At 45.6% G+C, this 16,204-nt stretch overlaps 1 protein-coding gene across 6 annotated transcripts in view; it reads right to left on the bottom strand.

Moving 5' to 3' along the window:
* Mapk14 (mitogen-activated protein kinase 14) overlaps positions 1-12,404 on the bottom strand; it is a 47,753-nt gene extending 35,349 nt beyond the window's left edge. For 2 of the 6 annotated variants that reach the window (XM_013516890.1, XM_013516891.1), the window contains exons 1-3: positions 8,616-8,806; positions 8,171-8,300; positions 1,020-1,078 (exon numbers count right to left, since the gene is read on the bottom strand). In XM_013516890.1, the coding sequence (XP_013372344.1) occupies positions 1,020-1,078; positions 8,171-8,300; positions 8,616-8,791 (365 nt within the window). In that variant the 5' untranslated portion in view covers positions 8,792-8,806. Of the gene's footprint in view, positions 1-1,019; positions 1,079-8,170; positions 8,301-8,615; positions 8,807-9,201; positions 9,243-9,720; positions 9,884-11,029; positions 11,127-12,225 lie in introns of those variants that run through there. The other 4 variants (XM_013516893.1, XM_013516892.1, XM_005389569.2 and 1 more) reach the window with 4 other exon arrangements.
* Positions 12,405-16,204: the final 3,800 nt, after the last annotated feature.

Genomic DNA, 16,204 nt, shown 5'->3' with positions numbered 1-16,204 from the left:
GAGCTGGAGGAAAACGCTCCCCGTGTGAGATGCACTCTGGGCGGATCCTCAGACCTGGGCGGTCTCGGCCCAGCTGCCCACAGTGGCGACCATGTCACTCACACCCTGCGGCAGCTTCTCCCCTCTGTTCGTTTTCCCTACACCCCCCACTCCCCCGTGGCCCCCGAGACCCAAGCGCGGCTTCCTGGGAGGGCCCCAGGCGATAGCAGTAGAGATGGCCACGAAGCTGGAGGAGGAGGATTGCTCAAGCTGTGGGCTCTGCTCCCTGTCCCAGGGCAAAAACCTAACACTTCAAAGATCGGCATGCAAGCTAGTATCATCGCCCACATGCACAGGTGATAAAGGATCAGGGGGTAAGGTACACTTCTTGAGAATCTTTAAAAGCTAGGAGCTGGGTATGGTGGCACATGCCTGTAATCCCAGCACTCGGGAGGCTGAAATAAGAGGATCGTTGTGAGTTCGATTCTAGCCTGGACTTCAAAGTGAGCTCAAGGCCAGCCTGAACTGCATAGCGAGACCCTGCCTCAAAAAGACAAAAAAAAAAAAAGCTAGGCGTTGGGCATGGTGGTGCATGCCTATAATCCCAGCACTCGGGAGGCTGAAGCAGGAGAATCGTTGCAAGTTCGAGACCAGCCTGGGCTACAAAGTGAGCTCAAGGGCAGCCTGAACGGCATAGCGAGACCCTGTCTCAAAAAGACCCACACACACAAAAAAAAGCTAGAAGAGGCACTTGGAGAAGAAAAGGCGTAGTCAGAACTCCCTCCACTCTCTTCTCCATGGACCGTGTGTGAGGACCCAGCGCTGACTCTCCAAAGGGGGCACGATGTGCCGGAAATGGAGGAAATGCTGCCCCGTGCCACACAGGGCACACGTCTTGCACGTCTACCCCAAACTGCGATAAGAGCCAGATAACAAGAAAGTAAGGGGTCTCTTGAGAGCTGCGTCCTGCTGAACAGTTTGGGAGCAGAAACGCTGATCTTCCCCCTCCAGCAGAGGGAGGCGAAGAAACGCGGACTCACACATCACTGAATTCCTCCAGAGACCGTGCAGGCGTGAAGACGTCCAGCAGGCCAATCACCTACGAAAAAAGAAATCAAACGAAAATAAGTATCGAACTCACAGGTCTTAGTCACATTAAGCAGAACTAACTCCAAATCCAGCTTCCACAGCCAGTCACAGCACAGCATCACATACTTAATAATTCCAGCTGACTTTCCACGACTCACGACTTCGCGCTTGCCAGGCAGGTGCTTGCACCACCCCGGCCCACTATGTTCTTGATAGTTATTTTCTTTTCTAATATATGTGCTGTCAGAGGGAGCACTGTATTACTTTTTCTTAATATTGATAATTTTCTTAATTATTATCAGGGATTTAGATCAGATTATTTAAAATTAACAAAGGTGGGCCTATCTTTACATCAGGATAAAGCCAAGAGCTACTTAACAGTAATCCATGGTGTCTGAGCAGGTTTTCTGGCCACAGATTTACACTGATGATTTATCCACATAGAGCACCCAGCCCTGCCGGTTCCACTTCAAACCCAGGCCACTCGCCTCAACAGACACTGAGAACGAGAACTAACACACTTCACTTCCAATGTGCCCAGCCAGTTCGAAGGGTATCTTAGGACAAAAGCTAAGTGATCTTCCTGAAAACTGAACCCAACCAGCCTCACTAGCAAGCCGCTCTAAACCAAGGGAAACAAATCACCCTAAAGACAAATTAAAGCTCAAAACACTGTTAGAAAAAAGAAAACTATTCAGGACGTTACTGCACATATCCAAACATCAGACTTTTGAAAGCAATTAGAATCATACAGCTCGGGGCTGGGGATTTAGCTCAGCGGCACAGCACCTGCCTGGCAAGCACAAGGTCGTGAGTTCGATTCCTGGTATTGAAAAAAAAAAAAGAATCATACAGCTCAACCTAAAGGGGAACTGTGGCCTGCGTATTTGAGCACAAGAGTGTTGCAAGTCTGTGTCAACTGTTCCAAAGGAAACACAGTCACCCTTCAGATCCTTGCCCGCACAACTACAGGTAAGAACACCAAAATTACAGGCTGGGGATATAGCTCCGCGGACAAGTGCCTGCCTGGCAAGCGCAAGGTCCTGAGTTCGATTCCCAGTACAAAAAAAAAGTGAAAAGAAAACCAAAATCATGCATAATTGCACCAGCCATTATAACTGTCATTACTATTTTGGGATATTTTCTTTGATTTTTTTGATGTGCATAAATTAAAAAGAGGTTCTACTCTGCATCTAGTTTTATATTCTGACTTTTTACTTAACATATAAGGACTATTCTCATATTTCTTTCAACAATATTTATATATACCATATCTATCATTTAAATCAGCCATAACTTGACCTTCGTGTTGGGTAAACAGATAATAGTTAGTAAATATTGGTATCTTCTCTGAGCTCCGTTTACCTCAAATGAAAGACATAGGGTTATCACTGATTATTTTTACAGTACTACGGGAAGATTAAGGCGATGATGTACCCGAAGGTACCTCACACAAGAGGCTGACAGATAAGCAGTGATCATTCCCACAGTATTACAAGATGCAGCACACATAAGGAAGCTCTCTGAAGCAGCTATTTACAGAATTTAAAGCATAAAGCTAAACAAAATTATACAAATGAGTAAAAAGCACAGCTTCAAGAAATGCAATGAACTAACTTGAAAATAATAAGAGAAATAGTTACAACATTTAATGTATTTAACACAAGCACCTAGGGCCAGGAATACAGCTCAGTGGCATAAGTGCCTACCTGACAACCGTGAGGTCTTCAGTTTGATTCCTGGTACCAAAAAAACCAAAAACAAACTAACACAAGCACCAAAAACACTTTTGTGAAGTTGCCCATGTTACATCGAAGCACTTTTAATTTTTTTGTGTGTGGACTTCTACCATATACCCCTCTTCCATTCATCCATTGTATTTATGGGGTATTAATCATAAGGAAAATACTGCAACACAAACGTTTCCCAGCATTAAAATAGATCTGGAGACCATTTTAGGAATATTCCATAATCTATTCATGGAAATTTCCTTTTAATTTAAATCATATTTTAGCCTATCGCTTTACTCCTGCCATTATGTAATTTCAGCCACCTAACAGTAACAAAGAAACCAAACTTTTTGAAAGGATCTTCCTTCCTTCCTTCCTTCCTTCCTTCCTTCCTTCCTTCCTTCCTTCATCTGTCCTTCCTTCCTTTTATTCTTTCTTTTTTGGTACCGAGAATTGAACTCAGGACCTCGCTCTTGCCAGAGAGCACTGCGGGGCTGAGCTATATCCCCAGCCCCTGGAAGGACCTTTATAACACAAACAAGCAGCAGTGTCTCTAATGATTAGCTTATAAGCATGAAGGTTTACAAGTAGAAAGAATACATTTTTATTAGTGTTATCCCCCTAAAAAAGTTAAAATTCCGCAATCAACCAAAGACAGCATTGAATGTTTTTAATAAAACCATACCAAAACACCTAAAAGTAACACAGAAATCACATGTTTGGCAAGGACCTCTGTAACACAAACAAATGGCAAGTGTGTCTCTACTGGTTTACTGGGACAAGGTCCATGTAAGACTTTCCAAACAATTTTTTTAGGGAGGTACCAGGAATTAAACTCAGGACCTCACACTTGCCAGGCAGGCACTGACTGCACTGCTAAGCTATATCCCTGGCTCCCCAAATACAATTCATGAAAGGACTTTCTTATTTTTAAATTTTAAGATGTACAGGTCTCGAGGCCCAGAAGTAACTGCCCAGGTAGCAAAAGGCTGCAGCTGCAAGGCTGCCTCTCTCTAACTGTCCCTTAAGCCGGTATTAATGAGAGCAAGGCTACAAGTTCAATCCAAACCAAGCCAGCCGAGTTTACTGGGAGATTAACACTCACCGTCACAGAAGACACCCCTTAGCCATAGTCACCATAGCAATAGGTGTGAATCTGTCATTTTTCAGACTGACACTGTCAATCTGAGGCCAGCCTGGGCTACACAGCCAGACTCTGTCTCAAAAAACAAATAATCAATCAAAAGATCACATATGGATTCAGGCCCCTAAAAATTCTACTTGTTACTAATACCCAAATTTTTCAAAACAGTTGTTTTTTTTCTTTTTTTGCTTTTTGAGACACGGTCTCACGATGCAGTTCTGACTGGCCTTAATCTCACTCTGTACCCCAGGCTGGTCTCGAAAAAATCCTCCTGCCTCAGCCTCCCAGTGCTGGGATTACAGGTGTGTAATGAGCCACGCCCGGCTCATAAAGGTTTTAAACTACTCTTGTCATCTCTGGATGACTGGCAGCTAAAAAGCAGGTGGTGACTCAAAGCTGCCAAGAAAAGAAGAAAAAAAGAAAGAAAGACAAAAGCACCATGAAGAAGAAGAGGCTGAAGGAGAAGAACTTCTTTGAAAATCCTTAAACTTACTGGAAGTCTTGGCTCTTCGCCCGGCAAAACTACTTTCACATTGTAAGCGCCTAATAAATGTTTACAGAACAGGCTGAAAGGCAGGAAATTTTCTACACTGAAGTCCCAGTCCTCTGACCTCGTCCCATTTCCCCTCGAACATCTGTCAGAAAAATACAGAACTCGGAGGCCTTCAACCGGCTATGTGCTTTTGTTCACAAATATAAATCGCCAGTATCTGATTTATGAGATCAGCCTCCATGGCTGGAACCTTCCGAACATCTTCAAACAAAAGGGTGGGCTGCCAGTGAGCAAGGTGCTTATGACAACTTAGGTAAATTAAAATCCCATTTTTCTAATGCTGTCAGCTATCTTTTTTGGAGTAATGTTATCTGTCCTAAATTAGAACGACTGAATTTCATCACTCTCTGCTCCAAGCTTCCAAAGCACACAATGTTCCAAATGCAACCAGTCCGATACCATGTTAGCCGTCTTCACATGACCATCTCATGAAAGCATAAAAAAAACTAAAGAAGGTTGATTCTTAGGGCTACTAGAAAAGCCAAAGCACAGATGCGAATAATCCAAAATATTTTCGCCCTAAACATTAGCCTAAATTGTTTAGGAAGAAAAGTACGTGTAATCTCCCAGTCCAGAGGTTCTTAAATTAGCATAAGCTATATCAGTGGGATCCCAGGGCTTCCCGAGGTGCTTTGGGGTTCCATAAATGTTTGGTTTGGATTTTTTTTTTTTGTCTTTTTGAGACAAGGTCTCGCTATGCAGTTCAGGCTGGCCTTGAGCTTACTTTGCAGCCCAGGCTGGCCTCAAACTCCCAATGATCCTCCTGCCTCAGCCTCCCGAGTGCTGGGGTTCCAGGTGTGCGCCACCACGCCCGGCCTGGATTCTATTTTTGAAATATTCTTTATGCTTAAAAAGCTGTGACAATGCTTGTGTCACATTTGTTAATGGGCAATAAAAAACAGCATACACATTCGAATGTGTTAGAAACCAAGTGTAAACACATCCGCTCAGCTGCGGGGACACTTTGATTTTAGGCAGACCCAGGAGTCAACCTTCCCCTGCCAGCTTTTCCCTCATATCTCAACTGCTTGTAAACACGTCACTGGTTAGGATGCCTCCAGCTCTGCACTGAAGCAGGGTGGGTGGGTGTGTGTGTGTGTGAGATACGGATTGACCCCAGGGCCTTGCACATACTAGGCAAGCACTCTAAGGCTATACCTCCAACTCTTTTTTTTTTTTTTGGTTTTTCTCCGGTACCAGGAACCAAACTCACGACCTTGCGCTTGCCAGGCAGGCGCTTTGCCGCTGAGCTAAATCCCCAGCCCCTCCAACTCTTTTTTTTTTTAAATTTTGAGTCAAGGTCTCGCCAACTGGCCGGTGCCAGCTGCCATGCTTGGTCCTCTTGCCTCAGGAATTCCAGGTGAGCCCCACTACACACAGCTGCGCTGGACCTTCAGAAACTCAGGTTTATGCACAGCTGCTTGTGAAGATCATACTTAGGGATAGAGGTGATCTATACGAGACAGGGTTTTAACAGTATGCCCTCAAAATAAAACACAGAAGTAAACAAAAAGTTGTATTTGTGATTTTAATAGCACCCATCATGTAATGACAAATCTATGTTTTCACGTCCTCAATTAGGAAAAACGTATACTAATAAAACAAAGTTATACTAGTAAGGTAGCACTTAATCAGATTTTTTTTCTTACTATAGAGAAAAAAGTTCAATTATTTAAATAGAGGGCTGGGGATATAGCCCAGTGGCACAAGCACTTGCCTGGCAAGCGCAAGGTCCTGAGTTCGATTCGCGAGACCAGAAAAAAAAAAAAAAAAGAACAACTATTAAAAAAGAAAGTTTAGCCAGGCATGGTGGCGCATGCCTATAATCCTAGCACTCAGGAGGCTGAGGCAGGAGGATCACTGCAAGTTCGAGGACAGCCTGGGCTACAAAGTAAGCTCAAGGCCAGCCTGAGTTGCATAGCGAGACCCTGTCTCAAAAATAAATAAATAAAGTTTGAATAAGCAAGTCCAAGTTTGTAGATTTTGAATTTTTTCTATACAGTAACAATCAGTTGAGCCAAAAATGACTCTCAAATCTCTTTGGCTACCTTTCCACAATTGTATAGTTCCCTTCATATGGCTGTCACAGAAATTTGGGGGGTTTTTTGGTTGCTGTTGATGGTGGTTTGTTATTTTTTTAAGGTTTTTTTTTTTTTTGAGACAGGGTCTCGCTATGTAGTTCAGGCTGGTCTTGAATTCCCTTTGTAGCCTAGGCTGGTGTCAAACTCACAATGATCCTCCTGCCTCAGCCTCCCAAGTGCTAGGATTACAGGCTACCATGACCAGCATAAGAAACTCTTTTTAACTTGATCCTCGAAGTCAGAAAATAAGTGCCCTCAGTCAGCAGTTTTTCACTTTGTTATTTTCCAATTGTAGAGATTGATCTACCATATTAGGGTTTATGCTCACTCCTTTGCAGAATGGCATTGTTCTTATATTACCAAACTGACAGAAAAAGTTACATTTATCCAATTCTCTATGACACTTATTAAAATAAAAGCTGTCTCTTGAAGGTTAGAAAGAAACATTGTACTATTGAACAGCTGTCCCTTGGTAACGGTGAGGGTTGTTTCAGGACCACACCCTCACTGTGGACACCAAAACCCCCAGGGACGCAGGTTCCTGTATCACATGGTACTGTACTTGCACGGAAGCTGTGCGCAGCTTAAATCCTTTCTAGATCCCTCACCGTACCTGGCACAGAGAGCTGTTATGCTGTGTTTAAGGAATAATGATGGGGCAAGGGTCTGCACATGCTCAGTACAGTTATGTTTTTTTTCACAAATACTTTTGATCTGTGGTCAGTCAAATCTATGGATGCAGAAGCCATGCGCATGGAGGGCTAAGGAACATACAAAATCACGTCCACCTTCCAGGTGACTGTCAGGGAGCCAAAGACAGCCTTCCTCAGTTTTTCCACTCTAACAGCCCACATCAACAGAAAAAGCCATCAGGGCCGGGAATATAGCTCAGCAGCACAAGCGCCTGCCTGGCAAGCACGAGGTCCTGAGTTCAATTCCCGGTACCCACCCCAAAGAAAAACCAGAAAAAGCCGTGAGTGTCCACACTCTGACAATATAACCATATACAAATTAGGAAAAAAACACGAATTTTTCTCTTTTAACATTTTCTTTTAGGCATTTTTTTTGAGATAGGATCTCACCATGCAGTTCAGGCTGGCCTTGAACTCACTATGTAGCCCAGGTTGGTCTCTAATTCATAGTGACCTTTCTGCCTCAGCCTCCCAGGTGCTGGGATTACAGGTGTGCGTGACCACGCCCAGCTAACCATTCTTAAGAAATTAGGAACTTCATTATCATACCCTCTTTTTATATTAAACTTTAAAAAGGGAGTTCCCTGTAGAAATCTTCAAGTAAAACCAGAATTCCAGGAAGAGGCACAATTTAATTCCAAGACATTCACCTGCCATGACCCAGCGGCCACTAATACCCAAGTACCCAGAGAAGCAGGAACCAAACTTGGAAACACTCCAACGTCCCACTGTTTGCAGGAATTAAAACGCAACTGCTTGGAGTATTGAAGACCAGGATGCAGTCTCCTTGAATGGAGAACTTACATTTTTTTTTTTTTGGTACCGGGAATCGAACTCAGGACCTTGCGCTTGCCAGGCAGGCGCTTGTGCCGCTGAGCTCCATCCTCCACCCAAGAACTTACATTCTCGTGCTTCATGTGTTTCAGTAACCGCAGCTCCCGGTAGGTCCTCTTGGCGTGAATGATGGACTGAAACGGCCTGGACAGCTTCTTCACGGCCACGCGTAACCCCGTTTTTGTGTCAAAAGCAGCACTGCAGGGAGAGAAGAAAACATCCCACCATTAGAAGTGCTCTAAACATCACTTTTAAATATTTACAAGGCTGTTTCGTTTAAGTGGGCTATAATAAAAATGCAAAAAGCCAAATAAAAGCCAGAGAGAAAAAAACTAAACAGATCTGTAATTCCACCATCCAAAGAAAGCTTCTACTACTTTTGGCATTTTCTTCTAGTCTCTTCTATACGGCTAAATCGGGGTTGGTAATTTTTCTTTTTTTTCTGTAAAGGGCCACAGAGTAATATTTCAAAGTTCATGCACCCTGTCACAAGCTCTCAACTTGTGGTCGCACCCAGACAGCAGCCAGATAAGATGATTCAAAAAAACAAAAACAAAAAGACAGCGGTGGCTGTGTTTGAATACTTCGCAAAAACAGGCAGCTGGTTGCCTAATCCAGATGAGCCAACCTCCTGATAAACACGGAGCTGGGTTACATCCGTCCTCCTGCACGGGCCGCCCTGTCACCATGCGCCGGCTGAGCACAGCAGAGCAGAGCCCTCTCTAACCAGTGTTTTCAGGAAAATGAGCTGGGCAAAAATTTACTGAAGACAAAGTATTTGGCATTTTCTACAGGCTGAAATGCAGTAGGAAAGAAGCGGAAACATACCCGCCCTCAGGGGAAAAGATCGGGGGAGAGGGAGAGAGAGAGGATAAAACAATTTGACGTAGTGGTGAATGCTATGATGAAATAAAACTGCAAGATGAGAGACAGAGACGCAGAAGGCCAGCCCGGTTACGTTACTTCAGCTAGGAAACACACCGGGCTCAGAAGTGAACAGTGAGGAGGAGGCAACATTGTAAAGTTGAAAAGGAAAATGAGCTTCACCCAGAAGAAACAATCACAGTAAAACTAACATTGCTGGGTCTTTACCACATACAAGGAACTGTTCTGAGTGTTTTCCATTATTTTCCTTAAATTGGCTCTTTTAATCCCTCAAAGTAAGCATCATTTCCCCAGGACACTGAGGGCAAAGCCGCGAGGCTGGATCCAGAGCGCACTCAGCTGGTCTCACGCAGCCGCCTCCCAGAAGACCAAGCGCAAATGAGACAAGAAGCGGGAGGAGAAGGTGCTTGCTGGTGGGCCCGGGGCGGAGCCAGGGCTGCCAGGCGAGGCCGGGGGTGAGGTCGGGGCGCGGACAGAGGCTGGACCCGTGGGACAGCCACAGCAAGAAATGTGATATGCATTGCCAGGACTGTTAGAGACTGTGCCCACCTACCCTGCCTCGCCTTCCTGTCATCCCCGTCCACCGCCCGCCTGACTCCGATCATCTGTCATTACCAACTCCGTCCCCAACAAACCGGATTTTATGACTGCGAAATCCAGGAAGCTCCCTTTCTTTCACATGTGTCTTCGTGCTCCCCTCCCAGCGTGAGGTACGTCCCTCTACCTTTCTCACCTTCCCTCCATTGCTTTGCTGAACGAGGCTGAGCGTCTCTCCCAGGCCTGCTGGAAGAGCATGCTCCGGCAGCCCAGGGACCATGGGGGGCCCGTGGGATGGGTTGTTCTCAGGGCCAGCCCACGCTTCTTCAAGACCACCGCTCCCCGTCTGTCCTCCAAAAGCCCCTGCTCACAGTCCTGACACACCACTCCTCTCTGCGGCCGTTATCTCCTGACCTGGAATTTCCCGTCATTCTCTAAAAAGTTTGTTCCCAGTTAAAACTCTCTCCCCACCCCCAAGTTCTGTCATCGTTCTTGGCAACGTCAGCACGCAGATGGAGGGCGCATCCAGTGTCCTGTTTCCTGACCGCTCTAGGAAACCCCACCTCGCTCAGCCACCTTCAGGTGCACCCCGGGCTCCGCTACCCCCACCCGAACTGCCCTCCCTGCAAAACTCGGGCAGCTGGCACCGTTTCCGTCAATCTTCCTGTCCCTTCCAGCTTGCTTCTAGTTTACTTGTCCTTGACTACAACAACATGTTGCCCTAGTCATCACTGCCCTTTTTTTTTTTTTTTTTTTTTTTTTGGTTTTTCTCCGGTACTGGGAACCGAACTCACGACCTTGCGCTTGCCAGGCAGGCGCTTTGCCGCTGAGCTAAATCCCCAGCCCCAACTGCCGTTTCTATCCTTCAGCCCTCTCCTGTCCTCCTTTCTCTTTTTCCTCAAGGACAACAACGGCTTCTCTCCCTCCCTCCATCCCGCCCTCCCGCCCTCTCCCCATGCGATGTTCTCATCTGGATAAAATCTAACCTTAGATGACCTCAACCATTCAATTCCCCATGTCTGAATGCAAAGAACTGACTGTGGTTGAAGGAAAAAAAAAAAAAAAAAGAGTGCAGGATCGGGCAGATTGGTTGCATTTTTAATTTCTGACCTTAACTTCAAATAGGCTCTTGACAGTGTCAGTCTTCCCTAACAAGCTCATCTGCCTTCTCCCAAGTGACCATTCTGCATCTTCCTCAAAATCCCAACTCACTCCCGCCCTCAGCAGCTGCTCTCGCCCTCCCTGAGAAAAGAGAAAGCACCCAGGGGCCCTCTGTGCAGCGCGGAACCTACAAAGCCACCTGGACCCACTCCCCCATCTCCCCGCTTGCTGTGGACTTGCGCTCCTTCTCAGCACTGCAGCCAGGCCCTCCACACACGCTCAGGACCCACCGCAACCCTCCACCTTCTCAAGGACTTCGCTTCTTCACTGCAGCATCAGTTGTCCTCTCTCTACTGCCTGGCTCCTCCCGGCAATTCTGTGTTCTAGTTATTTCCCATCCTCACCGAGCAACGTCCCTCGCCGGCTCACCACCAGGAAGTTCTCCAGAGGTTCCCGGAGCACGGGAACCAGCAGCGTGTCTCACCTGGAAATTTCTAAGAACTACACATTCTCAGGCGTCATCCAGAGCTACTGAATTAAACTTCAAAGGGGGCCCAGCAGTCTGTATCTTCTCAAGTCTTTTATTTGATTCCAACACACACTAAGGTTTAAGACCCACTCACTGAGGGGCTCGGGATTTAGCTCAGCGGCACAGCGCCTGCCTGGTAAGCGCGATGTCGTGAGTTTGATTCCCAGTACCGAAAAAAAATCAAAAAAACAAAAACAAAACAAAATATAAAGAACCCCTAACTAGTACCTCTGCTATTTGACGTGCATTCCAGGGACTAGAAGCATTAGCAAGATCTGAGAGGATGAAAGAAATACAGGATCCCAGGTCCTGAAGTAGTATCTATATCTTGACAAGATCAATGGGTTATTCCTACTGCTTATGGTTTAGGAAGCACCTGTTTGGTTGTGTCTAGATGTCTCCCCTTACATGCAGTCATAGATGGGGCTTTTTCAGAGGCGGCTGGATCTAGAGGGTGTGACTGAGTCATGGTGCGATGCTAGGTTCAAGGGCACTAGGATTAAGGGTGTGAGTGCTACCTCCTCTAAATAGCCAGGATAAGGGACAGAAAGAGCTGTGGTGACCCCTTGCTTGCTTTGCTACTTTCTGCCCACCGCGAACTGTTTCTCCTCTTTGATGCTTCTCCGCCATGACACCCCGCCTCGGAGGCAGCCGATTATGGGCTGAAAGCCCTACACACTGTGAGCTACATAAACCTTTCTCTGTGTCCATTCATGTACTTCCTCTATGCCAGCTCCACATGAGGAGGCTCTTCAGGACAGGCCCTGGGCTCTCCCTCCGCTCCCCGACTCCGTCCTTCTACATGCTCTCGTCTATACCCAGGGCTTCAAATGAGATGCTGTCTAGATACTGAAAGCTCCCTAACGCAGGTCTCTTACTAAGATCTCTCCTCTGAGCTGACTGCCAGACAGCACCTTAAACTTAGCAAGTTCCAAACGCCCAAGCTACTGCTCTGTCTCTTTCATCGTGCAGTAAGCGACAGTCCACGCAGTCAGGCAGAAATCTGAGCGTCACCTTTCCTTTCTCCCTTGCCCTCCAGCACCCCCCCCAGGCACCACCATCCAAATCTACCAGCAAGCATTGCGGTGTGTAGCAACAAAATACTCAAATTCAACTTCTCTGAACTTCCCCACTTCAGTCCCGGTCCGTGCAATCCGCAGCCCCAGTCTGCCTTCTCGTACTGGACTCTGCTTCCTGTTTTGCCCTCTTCTAATATATTCGGTACCAGCACCCATTAGGATCCTTTAAACGCAGCAGACTACGGCACTCGGTGCTTTGCGCCCTTCAAGGAATTTCTCTGGCATACGGAGTAAAATGCAGATTTCCTATCCGGGCTGCAAGGCCCAGGTGATCTGACCCCAATAACACCACAACCCCCGCCCTGCCCCACTCCCCACGCCCGCCACTAAGATCGGAACATGCCGGCCCCTTTCAGTTCCTGAAACCATTCCGGACCGGCTGTTCCTGGTTCCTGAGACTCTCTTCGCCCTCGCTCCACCCCGTGACTACAACTCCTCCTCCCCCCAGGACTGGTCTGGCGGCCCCCTCGGAGAGGCACGAATCAACACCTTCACCGCTCCCTCCTCAGCAGCTCACGTCGCGGGAAGGGGGCTCTGACTCCCGCTCCTCCTCCTCCTCCTCCTGACCCACAGCACAGCGACTTCGCGCTCCGAAGGACCAAGTCCACGTCTGCTCTTCTCCAAACTGGCTCGCCAGTGGGGAAACGGCCAAGGCGCGGATATGACCCGGCCCCCCTCAGCTCTCCACCTCCAAGCGGCCTGTCTCTGCGGGCACCTCCTCTCCTCCTGCACTGCCCTGCCGGACAGCGGGCTCCCAGCAGGCCTGCCTGTGACTGGGCACGCACGCTCAGCGCACTGAGGGAGAAGTCAGAAGCCCACCGGGTGGCCTGCCCACGCAGCCTCCGCAGCAGCCGTATAGTAACAAGGTGCAGGCTTTTACCGCTATGTGACTCCAACATCCACTCGGGGACAGGCGGGCAGGGTTCATCAGGGCCCTGCAGACCCCAACAATCACGTACTGTTAGCACATCTTTACGTACAACCCAGGAGAGTGGTTAAATATCCCCAAGGCTTTGGGATTCGACTACCTGGGTTTTCAGTCCAGTTCTGCCACTAGCAGCTGTAGAGGCTGGAAGAACTTAATTAACTTCTTCCAACCTCATATATGAAATGAAGGTAATGTTTATATCTAATCTATGGGCCATCTGTTAGGATTAAAGGTGATAACTTTTATGGCGGATTTGGGCAAGAGTTGATTTGTGGTCAAGCTCAAGTATTAAATAATACTTGAAGCCCGGCGTGGTGGCGCACACCTGTAATCGCAGCACTTGAGAGGCTGAGGCAGGAGGATCCTTGCGAGTTTGAGACCAGCCTGGGCTACAAAGTGAGCTCAAGGCCAGCCTGAACTGCATAGCAAGACCCTGTCTCAAACAAAACAAAACAATAATACTTGAGTTTTTTACCTTTCTACCTGGCTTTCTGCCTTTCCTGCTCATCCCAAGCAGCTTGAGGGCAGCAAGTTTACTTGTTTTATTGACTGCTGTAGTACAGCACTGCAATACTGCCCAGCCTGTGGTACATTCACAAAAGCTAATAACGCAGCTATTTCAAAACAAGAAAAAAAAACTCACCATTTAACTATCAATTTTGCTGAATTCAATAGCATCTAACAAGCAATTTACATGAATGCTTAAAAACTAACATTTATTGAGTACTTATCATTGCTAGGCACTGTTTTTAAAAATGGCAGCGTTGGGATTCCAAGCCAAGTAATTCGCTTCAGTCATGAGCTCTAACGGATATGCAAGTTCGACTTGCAGCCCATTTGTTCTAGTAGCACAGACTGTTTCTCTTCTAAAACGCTTCCTACTTTTTTTTTTTTTTTTTTTTTGTCTTTTTGAGACAGAGTTTCACTATGCAGTTCATGCTGGCCTTGAGCTCACTTTGTAGCCCAGGCTGGTCTCCTGATCTTGAACTTGGAAAGATCCTCCTGCCTCAGCCTCCTGAGTGCTGGGATTACAGGCATGTGCCACCATGCCCGGGTAAAATGCTTCCTACTATAACTAATTGTATTTCCGAAGGAAATGGTGTTGTGATCTTAATTGCACTTAGGCAATATTAATGAAAGATACTTCCTAAGAAGAAACTTCCACCCTGCCTCTACGACTTAACCTTGGGGAAGTTTTCAGTTCCTGAAGTTCTACTATTCTTTGTGAACCTAAAAGGCAGTGATGTGCCATCTTACAAATGTAAAAATACCACCTCACAAGTACTTACTGAGATATCCTACATGTTATTCCCTATGGATGCAAAAAAAAAAACAAAAACAAAAACAAAAACAACATTTTAGCACCTGATGTCAAAGAACTTACCATCTAACTGGGATGATAAAATATACATAATGCAAAGAATGTGCAATAAAATAGTATAATTATAGATAACTGATCACTTTTGAAATGTTGGGTTTAAAAAGATGAGTTTGGTTTTTAAAATTTATGCATAAAAAGGGGCTGGGGATTTAGCTCAGTGGCAAAGCGCCTGCCTGGCAAGCGCAAGGTCGTGAGTTTGGTTCCCGGTACCGGAGAAAAACCAAAAAACAAAAAAAAAACAACAAAAAAAATTTATGCATAAAAATGTATAAGCTGGTTTCAAAAGAGTTGGGTTTGAAATAATAAATGTCCACTGAAACCTGTTTACAAGAACAAAACGAGAAATTACCCTCACATTCAATAGGGAACTGTGTAAATAAATGATGGCATGTCTCACGTATTGCAGCAATCAGCCAGGGCCTCCAGAGAGCTGTGCGTACGTGCTGTGTCACTAACACCACAAAGAGCAAGTTTGAGAAGGAAAGAATGACCCTGTCTCTGGTGGGAAAATCTGTGCTCTCACAGGTCTACACACCTACTCACAGAAATGCCCAGTGCACGCCAGACTTTTACCATATTATACACTTCTATCCTTTGTTTTTTTTTTTTAAATGAGCTTACACCTTTTAATAAGGTCATTAGTAAAGTTAGAAGCATAAATTATCTTTGTTTTGGTCACCCGAAGAAGCACTCTAAGGAAACCACATTAACAATGACATTTCCTTCAAGTGATGTTTGCATGACTATAATAGTGATACACAGATTTGTATCCTGTATCCCTAAAGCATAAATATTTTTATTTTACTAAACAATTTTTAAATCTGTCACAATAATTTCATTAACTGTATATCCAATTATGCAATCCTTCTTATTGATAGGAATTATAGCCATTCCATTAACAGTCTCTCTTGCTCGCTCACACACGCGCGTGCACACACACACAATACAAATATATACAAGTATAATGGATAACTCCAAGCACACCAACTCTTCCATAATTGCATGTCTTCCTTAGAACAGATTAATTTTTCCTTCAGAGGACATACACTCCCACCTTTAAAACATTCTTACTTGCAAAAGAGACAAGCAGGAATCGTTCAAAGAAACTGCTGTCTACTTACTAGTTAGCAACCCCTATAGTAAAAGCCCCCAAAGCAAGGAATGTATGACCCATCCCTGCCTCACCCCAACTCCTAAAGCAGTTACATACTCTTCCTAGCTCCTTGCTTCTCCCACAAATCAAAGCAGTATTTGGAGAAGGAAAATTATACATTTTGTCCTAAATTAGAGTTACCAAAAGCAGAAATTTCTTTTTTAAAAAATTTTTTTTGCCAGGTGTAGTGGAACATGCCTGTAATCCCAGCAATCAGGAGGCTGAGGCAGGAGGGTCTCTGTAAATTCAAGGCAAGCCTGGGCTACATAGTGAGCTCAAGGCCAGTCTGAACTACATAGTGAGACCCTGTCTCAAAAAAAAAAAAAAAAAAAAAAGAAAATCGTTTTAAAAAGAACTTGATGAAGTAGTTACACTTATTTTCCAAGGAAAGAAGGACCCAATCAATGGTCAGAAACATTAACAAGTCCCTTAAGATCATATATTTAGTATGCAGTTGGGGTTCACGCCTAACTTCAATGCTCATTCTCTTTTAGGATACAAGCTGGGGC

Source organism: Chinchilla lanigera, unplaced genomic scaffold (assembly GCF_000276665.1).
Source record: "Chinchilla lanigera isolate Chin_1 unplaced genomic scaffold, ChiLan1.0 scaffold00036, whole genome shotgun sequence".
Lineage (NCBI taxonomy): Eukaryota > Metazoa > Chordata > Mammalia > Rodentia > Chinchillidae > Chinchilla > Chinchilla lanigera.
This window is presented reverse-complemented; position numbering and strand designations above follow the sequence as displayed.